The sequence below is a fragment of the Pteropus medius genome, unplaced genomic scaffold (genome assembly GCF_902729225.1).
Source record: "Pteropus medius unplaced genomic scaffold, Ma_sr-lr_union100, whole genome shotgun sequence".
Classification (NCBI taxonomy): Eukaryota; Metazoa; Chordata; class Mammalia; order Chiroptera; family Pteropodidae; genus Pteropus; species Pteropus medius.
Window position 1 is genome coordinate 5335257 of NW_024354502.1, and position 25063 is coordinate 5360319.

The following is a 25063-nucleotide window of genomic DNA, read 5'->3' on the forward strand; positions in this document are numbered from 1 at the left end:
GGGGAGGTCCGCGGGAGCCGGGGGTGAAGGTGGGAGGCGAGCCAGAGGCCGGGTAGGGATGGATAATCAACACCTGGGGCGGAATCCGTCACGCTGGTTCCCGCCCAGCACGAGCGAGGGCTCCGAAATAGGTCCCTGTGAGCCAGGGGGCGGGTCTGAAAGGAGGGTCTGTGTGAGGGCGAGAACCGGGAGGCGAGGGAGGCTTTTTCCTCCAGCCAAGGAAACGCAGCCGAGGGGAAACGGCGCTGAAAGGATAATTAAGGCTGGAAAGAGGAGCTGGGAGCGGAGAGGCGGTGCCTGGGGAGGCGGCTTTACAAGACCTGGCTCCGATTACACAGCCTTAGGTGCCAGCTCCCCCGCTCCATCCCCCACACTCCCGCGCTCAGGATTTGGACTTACCCGCCCCGCCCGCCTCCGGGACGAGCGGGCTGCTCGCGCTGTGCTTCCCAGGAGGTGCGTGTAGGAGCCCTGTCCCTGCCCAGTTCCCCGCCCTTGGGGACCGTTGCCGCCGGGTGTCTCCCAAACAGCTGCCCAGAAACGCTACACTCCTCCAACCCACGTGGCTGGCTGGGATTGCCTTTGACGTAACGCTCAGAGGGGAGGTGTGACGCAATAGCTTGGGGAACCCTGATTGGCCAGAAAGGGCTTCCCCCGAACTCGAGGCCTGAGTATATGTAGAGTTTCAGCTCAGTGTTTGAGAGTAAAGCGAAGGAAGTTCGTGGTTGGGCGTAGCTGGAGAAGTGAGGCAGTTGACCAGAGGGGAAACTTTACAGCTTATTGTAGATTCCAAGGTTCCCTCCACTCCAGATTACTCGTTGCCGTGAAGGCACGTGATAACGTACCTTGGAAGGTGTTCAGAGGGATTGTGAAATTTAAGAAAGGTCATTTTAACAAAATTTAAAAGGGCAACACATTCAAACATGCCGATGAAAGGTTTTAAATTAAAATGTGTATATTAGAATTGACTAGAACGAATACATATGACCATCAAACCATTTGTAGATACAATTTTAAATTTTACAGAATGAGGTTGAAAAGAACTCTTAAATTTTACACTTTTTCATTCCTGTGTGTCGTGCAAGTTGACGCATTCATTGCATTTTTTGCTAGAGGGTAAACGAGAGTACTCATACAGCCGAATTACAGTTTGTTTAATGTCCATCATAACCCATCCAAGGTTTCCTAGTATTTTGGCACTTTTCTTTTACACTTTCAATAAAAGTTTAACTCTTAAAGTACCTATTTTAATATGTATATTACGTCGTATACGTGTTTGCAATTTAGGACTAAATAATTCAGAATTCTAAACAGACATTTCTGGATTACAGCATTGTAATTAGGATATCATCACTCTTATTCTCTTTAATTTACATATTACCTGAGTTGCTTGTTCTGTACCTAGAACTGAATCCTTACTTTACTAGAGAAAGTTGTGCAGCTTTTCAAAAATTCAAGGTCTTAAATCGGTAACTAATATCAAATTGAAAGTCACTCTACAAAGCAAAGATGATATTTAGTCAGCCACATTTCTGGAAAACAAGAATTGTGCAATAAAAAAGAAATTGTTACTAGAAAAGTAAGGCAGATTGGGTGATCCTTTTTGTTAAGTCTGTGGAATAACCCCACAATATTGAATTTCATGACTACTTTATCACATGGTTTCCTTACCAGTTAAAATTTATTTTAAAATATTTTTCTTGAGTTTTTAAACACCAATTTATTTTCACTGATTCATTTATTTTCTATTAATTGTCATTGTGGGGGTGGCGATCCCTTTTGGCATATTATAGTACACTGTTTGCATTTTGAATCTAAGACCAAGTAATTTGTTTGATTATTAGCTTCTTGACTTTTAATGTGGAAGCAATGGGTTAATGAAATTGGAGAACAGCGTGTAAATCCTACAGTCCCTTTCTGGGTTCACTTTTTCTTTTTTATCCCTGCACACCCTGGCTGTGTTCCACTAAGGGGCTGGAAGGACAGAGCTATTGGCAGCTGGTATGACAGCTGAATGGCGGGACAGCTTGCCATAGAAAAATCACTTCTATCACCCTTGACTTGGTTTTAATCTTTTCCTCTTGAGCAGCAATCTGCATAAGTAACATCCCATTGCATACACTTTAAGTTATTCAAGTCTCTTTTGAATGCCATCTATGTGGACATCACATATATTGCATTGCCCATGATCTAGAAAAAATGTTACCGATGAGTCAAAATAAATATAACAAGGTCATACTGTTAAATATTTTATTACTTAAATAGCTATGAATGAATGCCTCTTAAATGCATATATCTGTACTGCAGATTATTTAAAAAATGAATAAGATGCAATCCACGTTTTAATGGAATTCATTATACAAAAAGTATATTCAGTCATCAAATAACCACAGGGTAAGGCAAAATATGAACTGGCCCATAAGAAAAGTAAAATAATGGCTACTGTTTATCACATGTCTAATATGTCTTAGGCACTGAGTTAAGCACTTCACATACATTTTATCTAACATCCCCTACCCCCATCCCCACCTAGCAAAGAAGACTATAAATAAAGGAGCCTTGTCCAGAGAGATTAAGCAATTTACTCAGTCACAGTGTTGGTAAGGGGTGTGGATGGAATTTAAGAAATAGTAAATACTATAATGCCCTTGAACTGGTCATCCTGTGTACCTGGATTAGTCAAGTTTTATAGAGTCTTAAATAGAGGGCGAATCACATTTGATTGAGAGAAATCAGGCAAGATTTCATGAAGAGACTTAGCATTTGTGGTACATATGGCTGTGTGGGATTCTGACCTATAGTGTGGGTTCCAAGAGCCAATGGAAGAACATATAGAACTAATAAGACTCCGTGTCAAGTCTTTTTACTTTTCCCCTTTGCCACACTGAACTTAAGGATGGAGTCTAGATGGTGAAGTTCAAGAACCAGTAGGGCAGTTGGGAGAATTGGCATCCTAGGAGAAATTGATCAATTTTGATAGTGCAGATGAAGAGAAATCTGAAACCTAAAGCCCTGGATCCAGATACAGCTGGGGTGATGAGGCCTTTCAACGGCTTATTGCCTAACCCCGCAAGCGTGGCTTGGGGTCTCTGCTAGATAACTGCAGTGGACTGAATAGAAAACGGCCAGCTTCAAAGCCCATAGCATGGAAACCAGAGTGTGTTCTTTCCACAAGGCAAGCTTAGCTGCATCCTTATATTACCTTAACTGGGCATTCTGATTTCTAGACGTTTAAAATCTGTATGGACTCTGACCTGGGTGGGATTTACTTTGAAAAGAAAGAATACTATGTAACGTCATTGATTTTCTTGATCTGTTATAGGTAATCAGACATTCTTTAGACTTTAGTCTCTGACTTTGACCACAGTACTGCGTTGATCATGCCTCCCTCTCACGCCTGAATTCGATCTTCATATCTAGGAACTGCTTAGCATTTGACTGAAAGGAATAGATTTTGAGAAAAGCAAGAGTTTCTAAGTTTTACCTGGAACTTAAAATTGGGTAGGAATGAATCAAAATCTGTGGTTTTTCTCAATACTTTATTTTTTGTTAGGAAAAAAATTTGTGACTAGTTATTGAAATTAATTTAGTACAGATATCTATAGTGCATGTGTGCAAAACAGCTGCTTAAATTGCAGGTTATCTTGAAGTGTCATGTTGAAAAATTTTAAAAACCTTACCCAAAATGATAAAATACAAAGGAAAAAAGTCTTGATGTTCTGATAAGACAGTGAAGAAGGGTTGAGAAATGTCTGTTTTGAAAATAATTGGGGATAACCAATGTACTGTGTATACTTGAGAGTAATAATAAAATAAAATGCAAAAAGAGTACTTGGGGAAATTTATGTTTGAGGGTATATTCTTATAATTGTTCCTTTAGTTACACTATAGAGGCTAGTTAGCTGCCCCAAGGATGCACTTCAAAAAGGACTGTGATATTTTTTTTTTCCAGCACAATCTTTGATCTTTGAATTTTAAAACAAGAAACTGAAGTCTGCTAGATATTTATACTATCTCAAGGGAGAGTCATTAAGTTAATCTCAATTTTAGTCCTAAGAAAGGATTCAACAAGTGAAGAATTAATTCTCATTAGGTTTCTATTATTTGGGACTTTGGGCAATAGAATAAAATCTAAAAGATAGTTAAGATTACCTGACAAAGCAAACTTTAGTTTCCCCATTTCCCAGAAACAGGGAACAAATCGCTTCTGTCTAGAGCAGTAAACTGGGATCATCTCTCACATTTATAAGCATATTTTTATCAAAAGACATAGTGGTCAAATAATCCTTGGTGTGAATATCAGCTCTACCATTAAGCAGTGTGTGTTTTACTCTGAGCCTTGGTTTTCTAATCTGTAAAATGGGGTAGATAGTACCTCCCAGGTTTGCTGTGAAGATTAAATGAAATGTTTTAAAGTGCTTAGCAAAGTGCCTGATGTATGAAAAGTCTTCAATAAATATCAATTATTATTATTTCAGAATATATATGCAAAAGGCAATTTTCTAATCATAATAGGATAGTCTGTTTTTAAAATTCAATTTATTTAAGCTAAAAACAATAAAAATAATTCACCCATTTCTCCAACCCCCAACCTTCTCACCTCCATCAACCGCCAGTCTTTGTATCTATGAGTCTAGTTTTTTATCTATCATCTATTTATTTGATTTCACATATAAGAGATCTTTCTTTTTCTCTCTGACGCTGGTACAATGCCCTCGAGGTCCCGCTATGCTGTCACAAATGTCAAGATTTCATTTTTATGGCTGAATATTCCATTACCTGCCCCCTCGCACCACCCTCCCCCAACCCCCACACCAATACACCAATCTTTACCCATTCATTCATTGATGGACACTTAGGTGTTTTCACATCTTGTCTCTTGGAAATAATGCTGCCATAGTCATAGAGGCACATATATTTTTTCAGGTTAGTGTTTTAGTTTTCTTCTATTTGCCTTTTCTAACTTTGTTTTCGAAAGATCTTCTAGAACTGGTCTGGTACCCACCACCTCCACAACCATTATCTTTAGATAGCTGAGCAAGAAATTATGGAACTGGTTTTTTAAAAAAGGAAAAAAGTGCTGGATGAGAGGTACTCTAAATGGCTCAGCATAGCTTCACTGCAGCAAAGATGGGAAGGGACCTGTGCTGTCAGTCTGCAGTGACTGCCTGAGTCCAGATGGACTTATTTATTCAGAATGTATTATTGAGTACCTACTATGCGCCAGAAATCTGGTTTTATTTTTTATTTTTTGATACAGGAATACACGTTTGGTTGAGAACACACAAGTCTATGTAGCCATAAAGTGTACATTGTACTGTTTAGAAAATTAAGCAAGGTCAGGGGACAGAGTGATAGGGGTCAAGAGAGGGCATGGTGGAGCAGTTACTTTAGAAGGGATTAGTAAGCTAAGACCTCTCAGAAGAGGTTACTTTTGGACTAATGTCTGTAGCCTTTCCCAGATGCCAACTCTACTAATTTGAACTAACTTCAGCTTTTCCCAGATGCAACATGAAAAGACCACTTTGTGAAAGTGATAGGAACTCAGTTCTCACCACTGCACTAGGGCAGTGAGAGCAGCTGTCACTCCCTCTTATCCAACACTTATCCTCTGGTTAATATAAGAAGGTCAAGGGGGAAAGAAATGGCTCTGATGCCCAATGACCTATAGAATCCTGCTTGGAGTATATAATCTAACAGCAAGGCTTATATCTGCTCTACTGGTGGAACCAACGGAAACAGGAATGCCTTTCTTATTGAAAAACAAGATTTTGGCAGCACTGCATAGATGGAACCACCAGCTTCCTTTATGATAACCTCATTCCATGTCCCCTTTGGCTGTACCCATACAGGAAATAATATGAGCTTAGCTATCTTAGTACTGGCTGGTTTTGTATCTACCTAAGTGCATGCCAGTTCACCATTTTCCATAATGGCCGGAAAACAGTTTTTAAAGTTCTTTTCTACTCTTCTTATACAACATGTTTTATTAGACAGAAATGAAAGGCGCTGCCTATTTTGTCATGAGGGTTCAAAGCTATTCAGCAAATATTTACTGAGAATATTCTAATATTCTGGCATTATGCCACTTTGTAGATTCTATTCTTGGTTTTGTGACTTTGAACAAGTTATTTAAATACTAGAGTCTTGGTTTCCTTGTCATATATATATGTTATTTGTAACACGAGATTAACAATATATTTACCACTTAAAGTTATTAAGATGAAATAGGATCATGCTCGTCAACAAAACAAACAATTTGCCCCACTGCCTGGAACCTAATAAATGATGAATAAATGTTAGCTGACATAACAGTGGTGCCAATATATTGATATATAAAGTTACATCCATTCAGCAAATATTTACTAACTACCACCTATACATCAGATTGGCATTCAGTAAATAGTTTTTAAAAATATAACCCAGGTTTATGTCCTTGGGGCACATTAGTGAAAATAGATCTTTAAAAATATCTCTTGGCTTTGTGCATAAAAAATATCTCTTGGCTTTGGTGCATAAATCATTCTTTAACACTTGGTTTGGCTTAGAACTTTGCGAAGAATAGTACTTAGTGAATAATTGTTATTAAGTCCAATAGCAACTTAAAAATGAATAGGTAAAGTCTGATACTGGTCAAAAAATTCAAGTTTTATATTTTAAATATTTATGGAAGGTAGATTTCTAAATCATCTTTCTATCCAGCAGTAAGATCTTGTGATCTAGGATGAAACTAACCAGATTTTCCAATTTAACAATAAAGCCATATGTCTGACAAGGAGAGTTTGCTTATGAAACAGAGTATTTGAATTGAGGATTGTCTCAGAAAGTCTCACATATGGTGCCCATATCTATGAAATCACCCAGAGGAAATTATAAAGAAACATGTCTTGTGTGTCACTGCCTGAGATCAATGTATTCCCTCAGTAAAGCTGGCTCTGAAATGTGCCTTTTGCCCTTTGACCTGGACTGAGACGCTATGTATGTAATACTAGGCAAAAATGCAGTAACTAGCAGAAATATAAAGGTTCAATTCTAGCCACATCGCTGCAAGTTACTAGCAACTTTTCCCAGGCTTCAAAAGGACATTCTGTAGACTCCTATGATGTAAGAGGGTGTTTCCACTTCAGCTGTGGCCAGCAGATGCTATGTGAACACTTTCTGTCCACGTGCTGATAAAAGCAAGGAAAATATGAATAATGGAAAAAGAATAGCAGGCAGTTCTTTTGCTGGCTATGGCGATTTTAAACACAAGTGAAACACACACTTCAGCTTCTCCTTGGCAGAGGGTTTTAGTCTCCTTGAAATTTTTCACTCTTGTGAGAATGACTCACGTCTTGGACACGGAGAAGTTCCAAGTCTGGTGTTCCCAGCACCTTTAGGCATTGGCTAATGCACCCTTGGGGAGTTTTCAGCATCCCACCAGCTGTTTTAATTAACAAGGGATGCTGTGCTCTCTTGCCTTTCACTGAAAACTCAGCATTTTACCATTCCCCAGAAGTTTGAACTTTCCGTTTGTGTGATTGCCTTTATCAGGCTCATGTATTACGTATTACGGTGTCCTGTATAAGTGCTAGAAGCGAAACTTGCATTTATTTTTATTTGCTTCTTCATTTCTTTTTCGCTTCCTTGTTAGCCAGTTCTTTAAACTATATGCATTTCTCGTTTTTCAAAACACTTTCACAAACACCAGTTTTGCTCTTCAGAGCATCCCTGAGCAAGGTGGTTGACGAGTATTGTCATCTCTATTTATTAAAGGACAACAATGTCCACAGGCTTGAATCCTAGTGTCCAAGCCACAGTGAATGACCTAGGTTATATATCATAGGGTGAACTAAATACAGAATGCATAATGGATAAACAAACAAACAAAAACTCCATTTTTTTTCTTGATATCCTGAGTCCAAGGCAGGTTTCCTGATTGGCGGCTGGCTCCTTCCATTTGGCAGTTTAAGGATCAAGTTTAAGGACCAAGCTCCCTATATTTTGGGCTCTGCCATCCCTCTAGGACCTTGTTGATATGAGCATCAAATCTGTAGAGGAAAAGAGATCGTAGGAGGCCCCACTCCCTTATTAAAGTCCTTGTTAAAAGTGGCCCATCTCTGATTTCAGAAGGCTGGACTACCACGGCCACACCAAGCAGTCTGTGATTCAAAGGTGGGAACACAATTGGTGAGCTGCTACACTCAAGTTTCCCAAAGTATGATTCACATCTACACAGGACTACAGAGAGTAGAATGTGGCATTGCCTCTTGGAGCTGATCAACCTGGTGGCCACACAACTAGTAACAACCAATATAGTACTAGGTGCTATGTGGACATTCAATTTTAAGTCTTGATGCGGAATAGGAAAATATATATTACTCATAAGAGATTTTGCAGAAATAATGACTTAGCTTTCAAAAACTAGTTGAATTTAAAATATTGAGCATTACTTATATGTAAATATAACAAAAACCCTGAAGTTGGTGTGAATGATTGAATATGAGGATACCGCATTTATACCAGTTATATCCCTCATTATAGTTCGGTCTTGGTAGAGAAGGAAAATAAGCTTTAGGGGCAAAAGAAAAATGGATACCGGGGTTTATAATAAAAAATATACAGTTGGACTCTTGAATAATGATGAGGGATAGAGACTCCTGCAGCCCACACAGTCAAAAATCCCACTCTAATTTAAGTCGGTTTTCCACCTTCGAGGATTCCCACACTCACAGCATATAAGATGACCCACTCACAGTTCAAACCTACGTTCAAGGGTCAACTGTACATCTGGTATAGAACTCCTAAAATCCTTAGAATTTCCTAAGTGCAGAGAGCCATAGAGGTGTCTTTAGTTATGTTAGTGAGATGATTTTTGGAAGGCAGCTATGCTCACCACTATACCACCAACGCACACAGTGAGGCGATTTTTTGGAAAGCTCCTAAGGATGGGATGTGTTGCCAGTGGAGCCAGCTGCATGATTGGAGGATTGGAACTTCTAGTCCCACCCCCAGACCTGGGAGGGGAGAGGGGCTGGAGTTGCCAATGGCCAATGATTTGATCAATCACGCCTATGTAATGAAGCCTCCTTAAAATCCCAAAAGGAGAGTGGAGAGCTTCGGGGTTGGTGATTTGGGGAGAGAAGGAAACTCAGTGAGACTGTGGAAGCTCTGTGCCCTTTCCCTACATGTTGCCCCATGCATCTCTTCCATCTGGCTGTTCCTGAGTTACATCCATTTATAATCAGCCAATAATGCGGTGAGTAGATGAGTTTCTTGAGTTATGTGAGCTGCTCTGGCAAATTAATTGTATCTAAGGTGTGGGGCTTGGGAACCTCTGATTTATAGTCAATCAGAAGTGCAGGCAACAACCTGGGCTTGGCACTGGCATCTGAAGAGTGATTTGGGGTGGGAGCAGTCTTGTGAGACTGAACCCTTAACGTGTAGAATCTGACACTTTTGGGTAGATAGTGTCAGAATTGAGTTAAATTATAGGTCATCCAGCTGGTGTCCGGAGATTGCTTACTGGATGTGTGGGAAACCTCCTCCCCAACACATATTGAAATTGGGTCCAGGGACTCAAAAAGAAAAATGAAATAAAAAGGTCTATCAGGCACCTCTTTTATACTCAGCATTGGAGGTGCTTTAAGAGATAGAAAAAAAAGGGTCCTCTTATATCTGCTATTTGTTCAAAACCTTAATTGGGAAGGAAAAGTATAAAATTGACTATTCTTAAGAGCCCGAAATGTGTTTCAGGTCTAATGTGTTAGAGCTTTTAAGAGAATGGAAACTTCTCATGAAATTAAGCATGATGCTATTTCTGCTTTATGATTTATTTCTACATACATTTATTGTGTGCCTCCTGTGTTCCAGAAATGTTCCTGATCCCCAGGTCTAACCATCTGGTGTCAGTGATGGTGGATGGAGGAGACAGTTATCTTAACAGAATAATGAAGTTCAGAATTACAGGGCTTTGATAAATGACTGTGCAGGATACCTAGGCATAAAGTATTTTAAATGTCAACAGAGACTTTGGAAGAAATCGAGTCTAAAATCCTTCATTTAACAGATTAAAAAACTGAGGCCCAGAGAGGTAAAGCAACCCTGTAAAGGTCACACAGCAGTTAATGCTGGTAGTAAAATCCAGGTGTCCTGACCTCCAACCTCAGCTGGCTGCATGGAAAGGGTGCGAGCTGAGGGATCTGCACTGGAGATTAGATGAAATTACACATGAGCAATTTAGCAAAATCTCTTGTGGATTTTTTTACTGGTCAGTATTAGGGATAAGGGGACAATGTGGCACAGGAAGAAAAATTGCCTTGCTCGTTAGGAAATCTAGGTTCTACACCTACCTGGCTATGACCACATACATAGAATGCATCTTTAGGCACATGACCTAACACACTAAAAATTACGCTTCCATGTATTTATTTAACACATTATGCTTTTCTATAGTGCCTTGTACCATCATCTCATTTATTTGACTCTTGAAACAGAAAGATATCCTTATCTCTATTTTGCAGGTGAGCAAACCGAGATGCAGAAAGTGACATAGCTAGTTAAGTGAGGAACTCGGGGTTAGAACTCCTGAATGCCTCTAGACCAATACTCTCCCAATGATACCATGTATATAACAAGTGTGGGACAGGGGTCGTTAACCAAGAGTGTTATTTGATTCTGTTACAGATGCATTGTGAGAGGTTTCTATGTATCCTGAGAATAATTGGAACCACACTCTTTGGAGTCTCTCTCCTCCTGGGAATCACAGCTGCTTATATTGTTGGCTACCAGTTTATCCAAACAGACAATTACTACTTCTCTTTTGGACTGTATGGTGCCTTTTTAGCATCACACCTCATCATCCAAAGCCTGTTTGCTTTTTTGGAGCACCGAAAAATGAAAAAATCCCTAGAAACCCCCATTAAACTGAACAAAACTGTTGCTCTTTGCATCGCTGCATATCAAGAAGATCCAGGCTACTTACGGAAATGCTTGCAATCTGTGAAAAGGCTCACCTACCCTGGAATTAAGGTGGTCATGGTCATCGACGGGAACTCAGAAGATGACCTTTACATGATGGACATCTTCAGTGAGGTCATGGGCAGGGACATGTCAGCCACTTATATCTGGAAGAACAATTTTCATGAGAAGGGTCCCGGTGAGACGGAGGAGTCACATAAAGAAAGCTCGCAACATGTCACCCAGTTGGTCTTGTCCAACAAAAGTATTTGCATCATGCAAAAATGGGGTGGAAAAAGAGAAGTGATGTACACGGCCTTCAGAGCACTGGGACGAAGTGTGGATTATGTACAGGTAGGTTTCCAAATTCCTGCCAGGGCAAACATACATTTAAATAAAGCAGCTTTTGTATCTCTCCAGTCATATGCTTATAGCCCATCCTTGTCACTTCTGAACACAGTACTCCTTTCAGTTCATTTGAAAACAGCATGACTGTTTGAAAGCACATTTTGAAAGAGGGAAAAAAATCCTCGTAAAACCGTTAAGACTATCTATGAAAATGCTTAACTGGTACAGTGTTATTGGTTGGAAATCAAGATTATTTTGAACAGGAGACCCTTCCTTTTTTTCTCTCCCCTTCTCTTCCCTTCTCTGCCTCCTTGGTTCTGCCAAGTCAAATTCAACGTCATTTTCCACACTCTTAAAAATCTCCAGCCTTGTAAGAAAATAGTGTCTGCCAAGCAGAAGGGTCTTGAGAAAATCTGCAGCGGGCCCAAGGGAAGGCTAGAAAATGCTTTTCATGGAGACTGGGCAAATGGGGGTGATGAGAACAATTTTGATTGAAAAGGCTAAGAAATTCAAAACTGAGACAGAGAGAGAAAGAACAGGAAAATGAAAAAGAGAGAAAGAAAAAAACCTTCCAAATCCAAAGTAATGTTTACTTCACTCCCAAACAGCATTACCTCACTCACTGCAACTTGACCTTTGAAAGCATTTGTGATGGTGTTTGCTTGCATGAGAATTAGACGGGCTGTGTCTCATTAATTCCCTGACTTCTCACTCTTAAGATTTCTTCTCTCCTAATTCTTATTGAAGCTTTCTTCTTGAGGATGCTAATAGGGTCCCTGTGAATTTTCTAGTTGTAATTTTCTGAAAATACATCAGTTAAATTTTGGCCATCAAGAAGGGAGAAATGTCTCTTTTTTTAAAAAAAAAAAAAATCCACTGAGACACTCTTCCCCTTCTCTTAAAAGGACAACCTTAGTTTCCAGAAGACCCATCCTATACCTTGGGGCCGTTATTGCTTCCAAGCCATGCTCAGTGGGTCTCTCTGTGTAATGGGATGAGGATGGGCACTGGCATTAGGGTCAGTTGACTGAGGTTCTGGTCCAGATATTTTTACTAACTGGATGACCTTGAACCAAGACCCCCTCAGCCTCAGTTTTCTGTATAGAATAAACCAATGATTTCAAAAATATATATGTAACTGAAGTGTACAAAAGTTATAAAGGTAGCAAAATTGTTAATTATCATATTGTTAATAACAAAACATTTGCTGTTAATATTTTTATTATTATTGGGGATCATCTAGTCCTTACTCAAATTATGATACATGTCAATTGCTACCACATGGTTAATTTTGGTTAATATCTGAAGAGTTTTGAAGCATTTCATCAGTTTATGCCAATCTACGTATTGATCTTCCTTTTAGGGAGTTTATAAGTTTTCACCTCAAGTTTCCCTTAATTTCTAGAACTTCCACAATTAAGATAGTTTCAATTAACACAGGACATTTTTACTTATTTACATAGTGCAACTTCAGGCCCAGATGAGGGATGAAATGACCCATTTAAAGGAAGAGATGACTAGGGAAGTTACAGGGGATTTGACGAATGAAGCTCTGGACCTAAGATGAGAAAACATCTGTTTTGATATTTTGCTTTTAATTCTAGTTAAAACAATTGCTAAAGTTGTCATTTCTAATCAAAACATAATTGTGTGGGTTTTCTTCTTTTTTAAAAAATCTGCTCCTCCCAAATCTCCTTTTCCCATCATTCTTGTTTTGAATTTTGTTTGTATCCTTGACAACTTGACATTGTGCCTGTCGAGGAAAAAAAATACAAAATATAAAATGTTGGAGTAGGCTTCTCGCTAGCACCCTAATCAGGCTGGAGCACTTTGCTTCCTTCAGGCTGAAGCCTCTGAATAGACAGATGGGAGCCGCAGCTGGTAAACCTCCTGGGACTCGCAATCTATTCCAGGTGCTCAAACAAGGGTGGCATTCTGAAACCAGGTAATTCCATCATGCCATCCTTCATCAAATTCCCCGATATTTAATGATGTGTGTCCTATAAAAATGGAAATGTCACAAGATTCTAACTAATATACTATCGCCTAACATTTGGAGTGGCCGACCCAGGGTCTGAAAGTTGCAGAAAAGCAACCACAGAAAGACAAAGGAGCAGGGGGGTGGAGGATGTTGGCTGTGAAGCATTACAAGTGATTGAGTGATGGAACTTGGAGCTTAGGTCAATTAGGGAAGGAAGGAAGGAAAATTGGGGTGCTAATACACAAGAGAATATGGGGGCTAGGGGAAGAAATTGACCAGCTGTTCATATACTTACTAACCTGGCTGGAGAACACTGCTTAGCTGTGCAGAGAAATGGCCAAAATGATTGGTTTCCAGTTGCAGCTGGGGCTTTGGCACTGGTCAGCGCTCCCTTTACTTGATCCTGAATAGATGTCTTGCTTAGTGCTCTCATGACCTATTATTTCATACCTTCACTATCCCAGCTCCCTACCCAAACTCCTCCCTGCTTAACTACTAGCAGATGACTTCGCCTCCTGTGAAAGACAAAATTAAAAGTACTGGTTCTGAATGCCATTGAGATCTTCCTTACTCTCTCCTGCTTGCAGTCCCAAGGGTTCCTAACCTCACTTCCCATCTCCAGGTTAACCTTTCTACCTGCAGCCCCAGGCTTTTGGGTCGGCACCCTCTGGTCTTGTCCAGGACATGGTTTTACATCAGTCATTACTTCTCCCTCTATCTCTCTCAGTTTCCATCTATACTTCCTCTCTGACTACTGTCTCAGCTTGAAAGCCATTCAGATAACTAAAGCTGACATGGAATATGGGGGGAACCTGTAGGAGGAAACCATTGGTAGCAGATTCATCTATGATGCTAGTGGCTGCTTTTAGAGATGAAGCTAGAAAAACAGAAGAAAAATAATAAAATGAGAAAAGAAGATGACGGAAATGAGAAATAAAGAGATTGAGAAAATTTTTCTTAATTTTTAGTCAAAGTATTTTCTGGAGAAGCTTAGCTTTATCTAAAAGTAGGACAGATTCTGACCTGTCTGGATATGGCTTAAGGTAGGGCATACGTCTTTTTTTTACCTTTTTGAAGTAGTATTTATATTAGCTTTTTATTTACCAAAGGAACACGTCTATGGTAATGTGTTTTAAAAGCATAGAAAAGCACAATGAGCAAAATTAAAATCATCTGCAGCAAATACATGACCCAGACTATCAAATTTAATACTTTCTAGTGTATATCTTTCTATTTTTCCCTTATTTTTAAAACAACTTTTGGGATTATATTGTATTTACTTTTTGTGGTTTTTAAAAAATACTTAATTATCAGAAGACTTAAATATCTCTTGATGTCTAGATTATATAATTGCTTTATTAATATCTCTTATCATCAAACATGAATGATGTAGGTGGCAAACATAAGTCACCACCAGTTTATGTGATAAAAGGAAAAACAATATCCCCTGAAGTATTCATATGGATTTTGCAGGTACCCAAGATTCCCTGAGCATCAGAAAAGACTAAATCATTCATAATAGAGTTGACCCTCGCTATTCATGAATTTCTGTTTTAAGTAGCTTCATGTTCAGCAGGTTCCATGTCAATGAAGAGATACCAAGTCAAGGTGCAACAAAAACTTTTGTAAGTTTTGCTGGGTCCAGGGTCTGCCCTTTGCTAAATGATGAACTTGCAGACATTGTGCACCAGGTTACAGACGAATCACAATCAGCTGCACTCTGCTCTCTAATTTTTCTATTTCTTTTCCCTAGTAAGCAACCCTATCTAAGGACTCTTACACTGACTGCTTAAGAATTCAATTTATTGTCTACAACCTTGCCACCCTGAACAAGCCCGATCCCATCTGATCTCGGAAGCTGAGCAGGGTTGGGCATGGTTAGTACTTGGGTGGGAGACCACCGAGGAAGACCAGGTGTTGTAGGTGTAAAAAAATAAAAATAAGAATAAAAAAAGGGATTGTAAGCTGACAAGGTCCTTGCAATCTGTGAGGTCAACCAAGGGTTGCCTTGCCTAAAAAAGAAAAAAAAAAACTCAATTTGTTTCAACTAAATTTATTGGGTATTGGACTAGGCATTGAGTGAGTCATGGCTTTTTTTTACAGTAATAATAAAGACCCCTTTTCTCAGTGGACTAGTATCCTTAGTTTGTGTCTCTGGTTTTGGTTTATCACTTTTTAGTATATATGGCTTCCTTTTATTGAGCATTTATTATGAGCTAGCTATTATTGTTTTATATACATTATCTAAGTAACTTAGCATTACAACAAACTTAATGAGGTGGATGCAGTTATTCATATCTTTCACCTGAGGGATGGAAGCTTAGGAAGGTAAAGAGTCTGAGATCAAGAAGCCATAGTCCAAGTTTATATGACTAGTAAATGGTGGATTGAGATTTAGATCTTTCGTGTAGTGCTTTGTTTTCTTTTCAGTAGTGTGTTTGTTCTGGTATTGTACTGTTAGGAATCCAGGGAGACTGGTACCATCTTGTGTTTACTAGATGTGAGTCTACTTGTGAGTTTTTTTTCTTCTGGCCTACCCCTTTTACTAGAGAAATTGGGGGAGGGAAAAGACGGGTAAGAGGAGCTTTCCATTTACTCCGTGGTTAAGTGGTGGCGGGAAAGCTGGGTAGTGGGGTCATGACCAAAAGTTAATTCCATACACTGTAGGAAAAAAGTAGTTTCACTGGGTTAAGGTTAAGATAAAGGGTCCAGGTTAAGAAAGGGTTGAGCCTTATAAGCAGGCAAAGGATAAAGGCAGTAGCAATAGAAGGAGTCTTGATTTATTTTCAACCTGTTTCCTCATTGAAGGCAGCCAGAGTAATGAAGATTTCCTCTTGCTGGTAGCTCTCAGTGCCCTTTGAAGTGGTATTGGGGCAGGGAGGGCAGGGAGGGGAGGCGGGGAGGGTGGGAGGGAGATCCATCAGTCAGTCTGAAAGGAAACATTAAGAAATAGTGAAACGTGGAAACTTGGTATTTTAGACTTGGGTCTTAGAATTAAAAGGCATTTAGTAGAATAAGTAATATTTCTAGAAGAGGTTTTTATTTAAATTATAGCAAGGTAGATTGACTTTAAGATCAATCAGATAAATTGGAATGGACTTAAGTCTAAAAACGTATGTAACAGACAGACTATGGACTTAGTCTGTAACTAATTATTGTAGATAGTTCCAGACACATTTGAATGTCTTCATTATGATAAGAGATTCTCGATATGAAATCAGTTCCCTGTTCCTTTTAGAGATTCTCTCAACTGAACCATCCATTTGTGGTAAGTATCATCATGATTCTTTAGGTATGTGTTTACTTAAGGAGTATAAAAATTAAAAATTATTACCTAATACTAAGGGCATACTTCTATAGTCCTTTGTAATTTACAAAGTACTTTTCTAGGCAGTGTGTCATCTAGTATCATGATGATGGTAAATGACTGGTTCAAGGTCATAGGAGTAGGAAGATAAAGGACTCAAGACTTAATTGGCTTCTTGATTTGTTCTTATAATATGCAAATCTTGGCTAAAGAATTAATGTTTTACACTTTTTCTGCAGTTACTGTTATTTATAACATGGAGATAGTGGCAACCTTTAAAAAACCTACTAGAATTAAAATTGAGGCTTCGAACATAATCTCAACTTGTTTTTACTTTTTGTTTTTATTTTAGGAAAAGAGAACCTTCCCCCTACACCCAATTATTTTAGTCCCAAGGTTGGCAAACTTTGCTCGTGAAAGCCCTGATAGCAAATATTAGGCTTTGCAGGCCATGCGGTCTCTGTTGCAATTCATCAACTTTGCTGTTCGAGTATGAAAGCAGCCATAGATAGATAATATAAAAACGAATGTGCATGCCTGGTTCCAATAAAACTTTATGGACACTGAAATTTAAATTACATACAATTTCCATGTGTTACAAACTATTTGTTTTTGATTTTCAAATATGTAAAAAGATAAAAACATTTTTAACCCACGGGCCATATCAAAACAGATGGCAGGCCAGACTTGGCCTACAGACCTTAGTCTGCCACCCCCTGTTCTATCTAGGAAAGGGGAGGGCCCTAATCTTGGCTAGGATGATGAAGGAAGAAGAGCCGGTGGTTATTACGCACTTGAGTTGATAATTCTGTGGTTAAGAGTGTGGTGGCTGGTTCTTCCCAATACTATCTTTTTGTCTTGATATTTTCCACTCATTTTAGTCAAAATTTGGTGACTTCATTTCCATATCTCGCAGTGAGAAATCTTATGACTAGCGAGCATGCGGTTTAGAAATTACAGCGATATGGTCACTATAGACAGAAAGACGTTTTGATGTGTTCTCTTAATTGCTTCCGGTATGCAAAGCATGCCTTGTAGTTTTTCTCCATGTGAGGTTAAGTTCTGTGTGAACTAGTATATGTCCCATACAGTTTCTAGCCTAAAGCTAAATAGCCAAGCAACATTCATGAAATTACATACTTGTTATTGACTGGTAAGGAGACAACTAGAAATCCTATACCTACAAATCTGATTTTAAGAGGGGCTAAAGTTATGCTTTTTTGCACACTAAACAATAAATACTATTAGGTCTGTGACCATACATGTTTCTACAGACTGTCATAGATGCTGGCTTTCTAGTTGGCATGCTATCACTAAATAACATCCAGAAACTGAACTTCTTCAAGCTCTTCAATCCCACTATATAGCAAACCCCTTCCCAAGAGATTTCTCAGAGCTTTCCCTTCTGACAGTTAAAACTCAACATGCAAACAGTCTCCCTCAGAGAACTCCTGGTACTTTGCTATTGAAAACTGGGAGGGACGAGGCCAATTTAAATATGCAGAACCTCAGAAGTTCAGTTCAAGTTTAGTCTCTTCTAAGGGGCAGTTCCTTTGGTCTGCTTGTGCTCACAAGGAGGCGGAGTTACTTGAACATAAATTCTGGATTGCCCCCTTCCTGTTGTTTTTAGTCTTATTTTAGCTTTCTGGTTTTACCTTTCCGGGCTGAGTCAATATAGGTGGGTGTGGCCATGAACTCTCAGGACGTTGGATTCTAAAGGTGGATTGAACTTCTGCCTTCACTTTCTCTATGTTCCTTACAGACCTGCCCGCCCTGTAGCCACATACAAACCAGCAATAGACAAGGCATGGCAGAGGCAAAACATGGCTTTGGAGGAATTTTCTTAAGGCTTCTGAGGCTTGAGGTGCTTGAGTACAAATCCAAGTATTAGGAAAATCCTATTTTTTACAATGAAAAACTAATGTCTAGCTGCCATCTAATTTTTTTTTTCTTTAAAATAAGTGAGACAGACCATGCTGGACCAAACCAGAATGCCGAAAAATAAAAAATAAGTAAATAAACAAGCAAATAAATAAATGCATTTTTATTTAGGAAATGGATACTTCTAAGTAAGTCCAATAAAATTAAAAATTAAAAAGTTAACCCTGAAATTGATATAATTAGTTAAATCCAGAGAGGTAATAAGTTCATTTTTAATATCTGGATGCTTCACATACTCCTTACGTCATAAGTTTTAATAATGCATTTAAATTGCTGTCTTCGCCAACATTCTTCATTAACATTTTTCTCAGAAAAAGATAGCTATTAGAAAAATTGAAAGGCACATTTTTAAAAAATGCTGAGATTCCCTAGCTAATTATGCAGAGGACTCATGATATTATATCTATATATCTTCGCATATACGTAAACAAGTCCTCTTCAACTTGGAGAGTTTATTTTTCTACAAATTTTTCTTAGGTATTTTTTTTGTTTCCATTCAAAACTGGTATATTAAATCCCTACCATTTTTATAAAGTTGTTCACAAACTGTAAAAATAATTACTTTTGATTTAAATAAATAGGGTGAATTTTAATTAAATTCATCCAGTATAGCCAGATATGACGGCAAAATGATGGGAATTGCAAATAACAATCTCAGTCTCTGTCAATCGTGTTATTTATTGTTTGGATGAAGATGTGAAACTGGCTCATTACATGTCAACTCTGATCACTTTATTTCTACTAAGGCCTTGCTGCATCCCAGTTCTTATTTCATTTGATATGTGGAAGAAGCTCCATCCACAGGTATAACCCACTTGTGTAAAAGCTAGTAGTAGCCTTTCCCAGCTGTCTCACTCCTCCCTAAGGGAAGTAAGTGGCTTAATCTGATTGTTGAGTATGGAAGGAGTAAGGGACAGCCCAGCTCCTTCCTTCCTCTTTCTGCTGGCAGTGGCTTCCACCACAGAGCCGATACCTATCACACCTTGAGAAGGAGCATGCTCTGTACGTGCAGGGGAGGCTGGCCCTACTTCGCTGCTAATTAGAATTGATAAGTCTGTTTAATACTGGAGAACATAAATTATGAAGCCCACTTCTCTATAGACATAAGCCCTGTTCTTCATATCAGCTTCATGAGTATACAGGTGATATTTTGGTTTCTCATCACTTTCCTTCTGATTCATTTTCCAATTGGTTCAGAAATTAGCCTGGAAAGAAAAGCACTGTTTGTAACTTTGTCCCCTGGACCTCCAATGAAAGTGTCTACCAGGGGTTCGCGGGTATGGAATAATCCAAATAATTTTCTTGAAGTTATAGTTGGTTTGGTTTCAGAATTGCTTTTTTTTTGACCCATATAAGGATTGTTTTTAAGAACAACCATTAGCATTTCTAGAACAGCTTAAGATAATTTACATCTGTTTTTATATACAAAGGGCTAGGCGAGTACTTAATACTCTAGAATAAAAAGGTGGTCTGAGTGTCATGCTAGTTCCCTTCCTGATGCAATGTTATCTGCTAAACCCAGGTCATATGAACATCTTGCTTCAGAATTATAAAACCAGCTGTAGGAGAATTTTCTGTCTTTTGTTCATTATATTAAAATGGGGGGGATAACTTTTAAGTATGCCTCCCTTTTAATACTGTCATAAAAGTTTTCCTATCATCATTCACACCTGAGGGACAAGTTGCCTAATAGCCTTATTTAAGCCAAATTGAAAAAAATAAAATCTAGGGTGACCAACCCAGGATGTTTTCTAAAAACTGGGATGTTACTGGGATATGAAACTTTCATCACCAAAATTGAGACCATCTGTGGCAGAGCGGGACAAACTGGTTGCCCTCCAACACATACTTACACATCACTTCAGCTGTTCTATCCAGCAAGGACATTAACTTAAATATTGAACTTGCTGAAAACAAGCTCTTTGTATTGGCCACGATATAACAAACTGTCATCCTGTGATACGTGCTTATCGAGGCCTTCTGATTGATGATAAGGCTTAATACGTATATGCCCAATTTTGACTGTATGGAGCACACTCACAGTTTTTTTTTTCCTAACATTCTTTTCTATGCAGGTTTGTGATTCAGACACCATGCTTGACCCAGCTTCATCTGTGGAGATGGTAAAAGTTTTAGAAGAGGACCCCATGGTTGGAGGTGTCGGTGGAGATGTCCAGGTGCATATGGCTTCACTTTTTGCATGAATCACTTTTAGTAGCGCTCTTACTCACTGATTCATTGACCATGCATTTACTACACAATAAACTCTGTGACAGGTATTGTTTTTGATGCTAGAGACACGTTAGAATGTGCCGTGCCTTAGACCCACTTTACTGCCTCTTCTGTCAAATTGAAATAATTTAAGTTTCTTTGCTTAATCTTAAGTTATAACTCATGTCTGTAGTGGTTGACAAATTATATACAACATAATGTAAATGTGTAATGATTTCCACCAGATCTTCTTGAGCCATAATTTACTGTTCTGGAAAACTCTAATGTTGGAGTTCATTTAGTTGCAAATGAACTAAAGTGTAGCAAAAGATGGATTCTATATCTCATACTTATGTAATTAAAAGTAGAACTAATATGTGGTTAATCAAAAATCTAAACTGGAAAACAAAGGAAGAAAAGAGAAACAACTCAAATTTATACTAGTGAGACAGGCAAGCAAAAAGCAATTAATAAGTGGGTTTTCTAATTATTATTCTCACTAATTATTATTTATTTCCCATTATCTGGTATGTAATGGAGAAACAATTAGTGAAACAAATATTAATGAAGGCAATTTGAAATTTGTGGAATGGGAAAATGAATATGAAAATATGTAAAGATTAAAATGAATTTTTTGCAAGTATGAGATTAGATTTGAGCAAAAGGTGAAAAGCACACTGAAATTTTATTTAAAATTTACTGTGTTGCTTTATAACCCATTCTCTATATGCGTGGTGACGGTGAAGACAAAGAAAATGCACTGCAATGGACAAAAATTAACCCGGTGTTAAAAAGGAAATGTGGAAAATCCAGATGAACACTAAACGAAATTGAGACAGAGGGAAGAATTTAGAAATATTGCCAAGAAAAATCTGATAATTTTGAATAGCCTTTGCACAGAGCATTATTTCAGGATTCAGCTTTTGTGGGGAGGCCAGAGTAAACCCTTTTATCACTGGCATTGCAAAAAAGTGGGGAGGAGAAGGAAAATTTATAGCCAAGGATTGGCTGAATTGGAAATGAACCAGAACAGGAGGGAATAGGACTGAAAACTTTCAAACCTTTAATGGCAGGAAAGCGTGTCTGGAGAGAAGAATTTAGGGACTGAGAACTAAAGCCTAAAAGAAAAAAAATCTCAATATTATAGCATAACAACAAAAAGCATAGCAAAATGAGGACAGAGCAATGACGTAGAAAAAATATTCATCATCGAAGAGTCCCAACACATGCACACAACTTATCAAATTAATCTAGTAAGATAGGATCAGAGAAAATAAAACATAATCTTGTCAAAAAGAGGAAGAAAGCCAAAGTAAGAGGACCAAATAACAAACCTCACCCCAGACAGTAACCTCACAATTTGTTGGTATTTTTCGCCAAGGCTTATCTTTTGTTTACTTATGTTTTCTTTCTTGCAGATTTTAAACAAGTATGACTCCTGGATCTCCTTCCTCAGCAGTGTGAGATACTGGATGGCTTTTAACATAGAAAGGGCCTGTCAGTCTTATTTCGGGTGTGTCCAGTGCATTAGTGGACCTCTGGGGATGTACAGAAACTCCTTGCTGCATGAATTTGTGGAAGATTGGTACAATCAGGAATTTATGGGCAACCAGTGCAGTTTTGGTGACGACCGGCATCTAACGAACCGAGTGCTGAGTCTGGGCTATGCAACAAAATACACAGCTCGATCCAAGTGCCTTACGGAAACGCCTGTAGAATATCTCAGATGGTTAAACCAACAGACCCGTTGGAGCAAGTCGTACTTCCGAGAGTGGCTGTACAATGCCATGTGGTTTCATAAACATCACTTGTGGATGACCTACGAAGCGGTGATCACTGGATTCTTCCCTTTCTTTCTCATTGCCACGGTAATCCAGCTCTTCTATCGGGGTAAAATTTGGAACATCCTTCTCTTCTTATTAACTGTCCAGTTAGTAGGTCTCATAAAATCATCCTTTGCCAGCTGCCTTAGAGGAAATATCGTCATGGTCTTCATGTCCCTCTACTCGGTGTTGTACATGTCGAGTTTACTTCCCGCCAAGATGTTTGCAATTGCAACGATAAACAAAGCTGGGTGGGGCACATCTGGAAGGAAAACGATCGTTGTTAATTTCATAGGACTCATTCCAGTATCAGTTTGGTTTACAATTCTCCTGGGTGGTGTGATTTTCACCATTTATAAGGAATCTAAAAAGCCATTCTCAGAATCCAAACAGACAGTTCTAATTGTTGGAACGTTGCTCTATCTATGCTATTGGGTCATGCTTTTGACTCTATATGGGGTTCTCATCAATAAATGTGGCAGGCGGAAGAAGGGACAACAGTATGACATGGTGCTTGATGTATGATCTTGCATTGTTTGATGTTTGCAATCAGACATGCAGACACACACAAAACTTTAGTTCCTCTAGGGACTGTACGGTATCGTGGCATCAGATAATGCCGCCAGAGGAGACCTATCACTGCTGCTGGGACTTGAACAAAGACATTTCTATGGGTTTATTTTGATTCTGCCAAAGTAAAATGATAACATCAACAAGAAGAAACTCAGATTGAAACTGTTATTTCTATGAAAATGGGAAGTCTTCTTTGTTTATGCACTTTTTCCTTACTGTACATCCACCTAACAGTGTTTTTGCCCTATATACCTCACTAGCCATGCTTTACGTGGGTTATCATGGAAGAAAAGGATTTTGGAAACTCAAGGAAAAGTTCTTACAACATATACAACCTAACTTATGGACTGTGTTGATAGTTATTATTTCTTTTTTTTTTTTAGGGAGGATTTTCTGTTTAACTTTACCAAATGAAATGCCAAAGGAAATTTTAAAGGCCGTTGGCTGTGCTGTATTTTTATATAATTGTACTGTGTTTTAAAATTTTGTATGCCAATTTTTAAAACAAAATTTACATATTCTATATTTTACTTCTCTGCCAAAATACACCTGTTCTTTTTTTTTAATAAAATAGGTTCTGAAAAAATTCAAACTTATAAAAAACCTACCCAAAATGTGAAGCTTGGTTGACTGATGTTCATGATAGAAAGAATAAAATGTTTCTCTCTCACTCTACCTTTTAAAATCGAAGAGTCTATTTCTGTGAAAAAGTATTTAAACGTTCGATATTTTAACATTTTTTCATTTCTTTTAGAAAAGGTTAATATACCTGTCACAATTTGGGAGTAAAAATACATACTTATGTGTACAAAAAAAAGTAAGTCATTGAAAATCAAGGCCAAAGGGGTAGAAAAGTGCAATTTTTTCATAAAGTTATAAAAAGGGAATGCTAGTCCTCAGAAAACACTGGGCATCCAGCACTGGACATAAAATGAGTATCAAAGATGAATAATCGTTAGAGATTCTGGCAGTGTTTTCCTAGGTCAAGTAAAAAGGAAAGTGGAAAAAAAAATTATCTGTATAATTTGGACAACTACAACACAGTCAATCATTTTGTTCTGTGTCTTGAATTCACCAAATCCTGCCTATATATTGAACATTTTTCACCTGTCTTTCTTTCAGCTTGCCAATTCACAGTACATTAGTATGAGGTTTCCGCATTTGAGTCGGATAAATTATAATATAAAGCATATAGATTCAAGATAGCAGATTCAAGTTCTATCTTTTTATTTTCTAGGGGAGCTTTTTTTGAATTATACAGATAATTTTTTCATCTCTTCTATTCTTGGCCTACATAAATATGTTTACATAGTAGAAATGATATCAAGGTTTAATAATTATATCAAAAATAGGCACATAAAAAAAATTGATGAGCCAGGTACCTGTAGTCCAGCTAATTTTGCTTCTCCAGAGCCTCGGTCATCCAGTTTGAATTTTGACACCACCAATCTAGCCTTATAGCTGGTGCTGTGTAGACCTGTGTTAAAAACACAATCGAACACGAGTAGTTGTGTAAAACGTATTGTGATGAAGCGGAGTCACATGGAGAAGTTTGACTATGTACTTCCTGCCTTTCTGCTTCTTTTTCATGCAGACATCTATCGATGTTCCATCTATCTTGCCTAAGAAAAAGCTGCACATTCTACCTTCGGAATACAAAAAGGTACATCACATTCTGCGACTCTGACTCACTGATTGGAGAGCTTGCAGGAAACAAACACCATGCCAACACCATGCCAATAAATGAGACTAAAACTTGAGTTTGCATTTTTAACTATTTATGTTCTAAGTTAAGCTTTGATAACATTCAAATGTCAAATTCTCTCATTCTTATAAAAGATTGAATTAATTGCCTGTATTTATTTTAGCAATTATTCAATGTATTTTCAGTATAGGATGTATAGTATAATTAATTTTTTTGTAAATAAAATATTTTTGATAAGA

General features: G+C 38.2%; 1 protein-coding gene, 1 long non-coding RNA gene and 1 pseudogene across 2 annotated transcripts in view; 2 read left to right on the forward strand and 1 right to left on the reverse strand.

The window, feature by feature from the left end:
• Positions 1 to 536, reverse strand: part of LOC120595513 (uncharacterized) — a 21925-nt gene extending 21389 nt beyond the window's left edge. The window contains exon 1 of the long non-coding RNA XR_005650881.1: positions 400 to 536. This is a non-coding gene — a long non-coding RNA (uncharacterized LOC120595513). The remainder of the gene's footprint in view (positions 1 to 399) is intronic.
• The window catches only part of HAS2 (hyaluronan synthase 2), a 26978-nt gene extending 1915 nt beyond the window's left edge, over positions 1 to 25063 (forward strand). The window contains exons 2-4 of the mRNA XM_039853650.1: positions 10663 to 11289; positions 20588 to 20689; positions 22142 to 25063. Of these exons, the coding sequence (XP_039709584.1) occupies positions 10663 to 11289; positions 20588 to 20689; positions 22142 to 23071 (1659 nt within the window). The 3' untranslated portion in view covers positions 23072 to 25063. The remainder of the gene's footprint in view (positions 1 to 10662; positions 11290 to 20587; positions 20690 to 22141) is intronic.
• Positions 15072 to 15190, forward strand: LOC120595730 (uncharacterized; annotated as a pseudogene).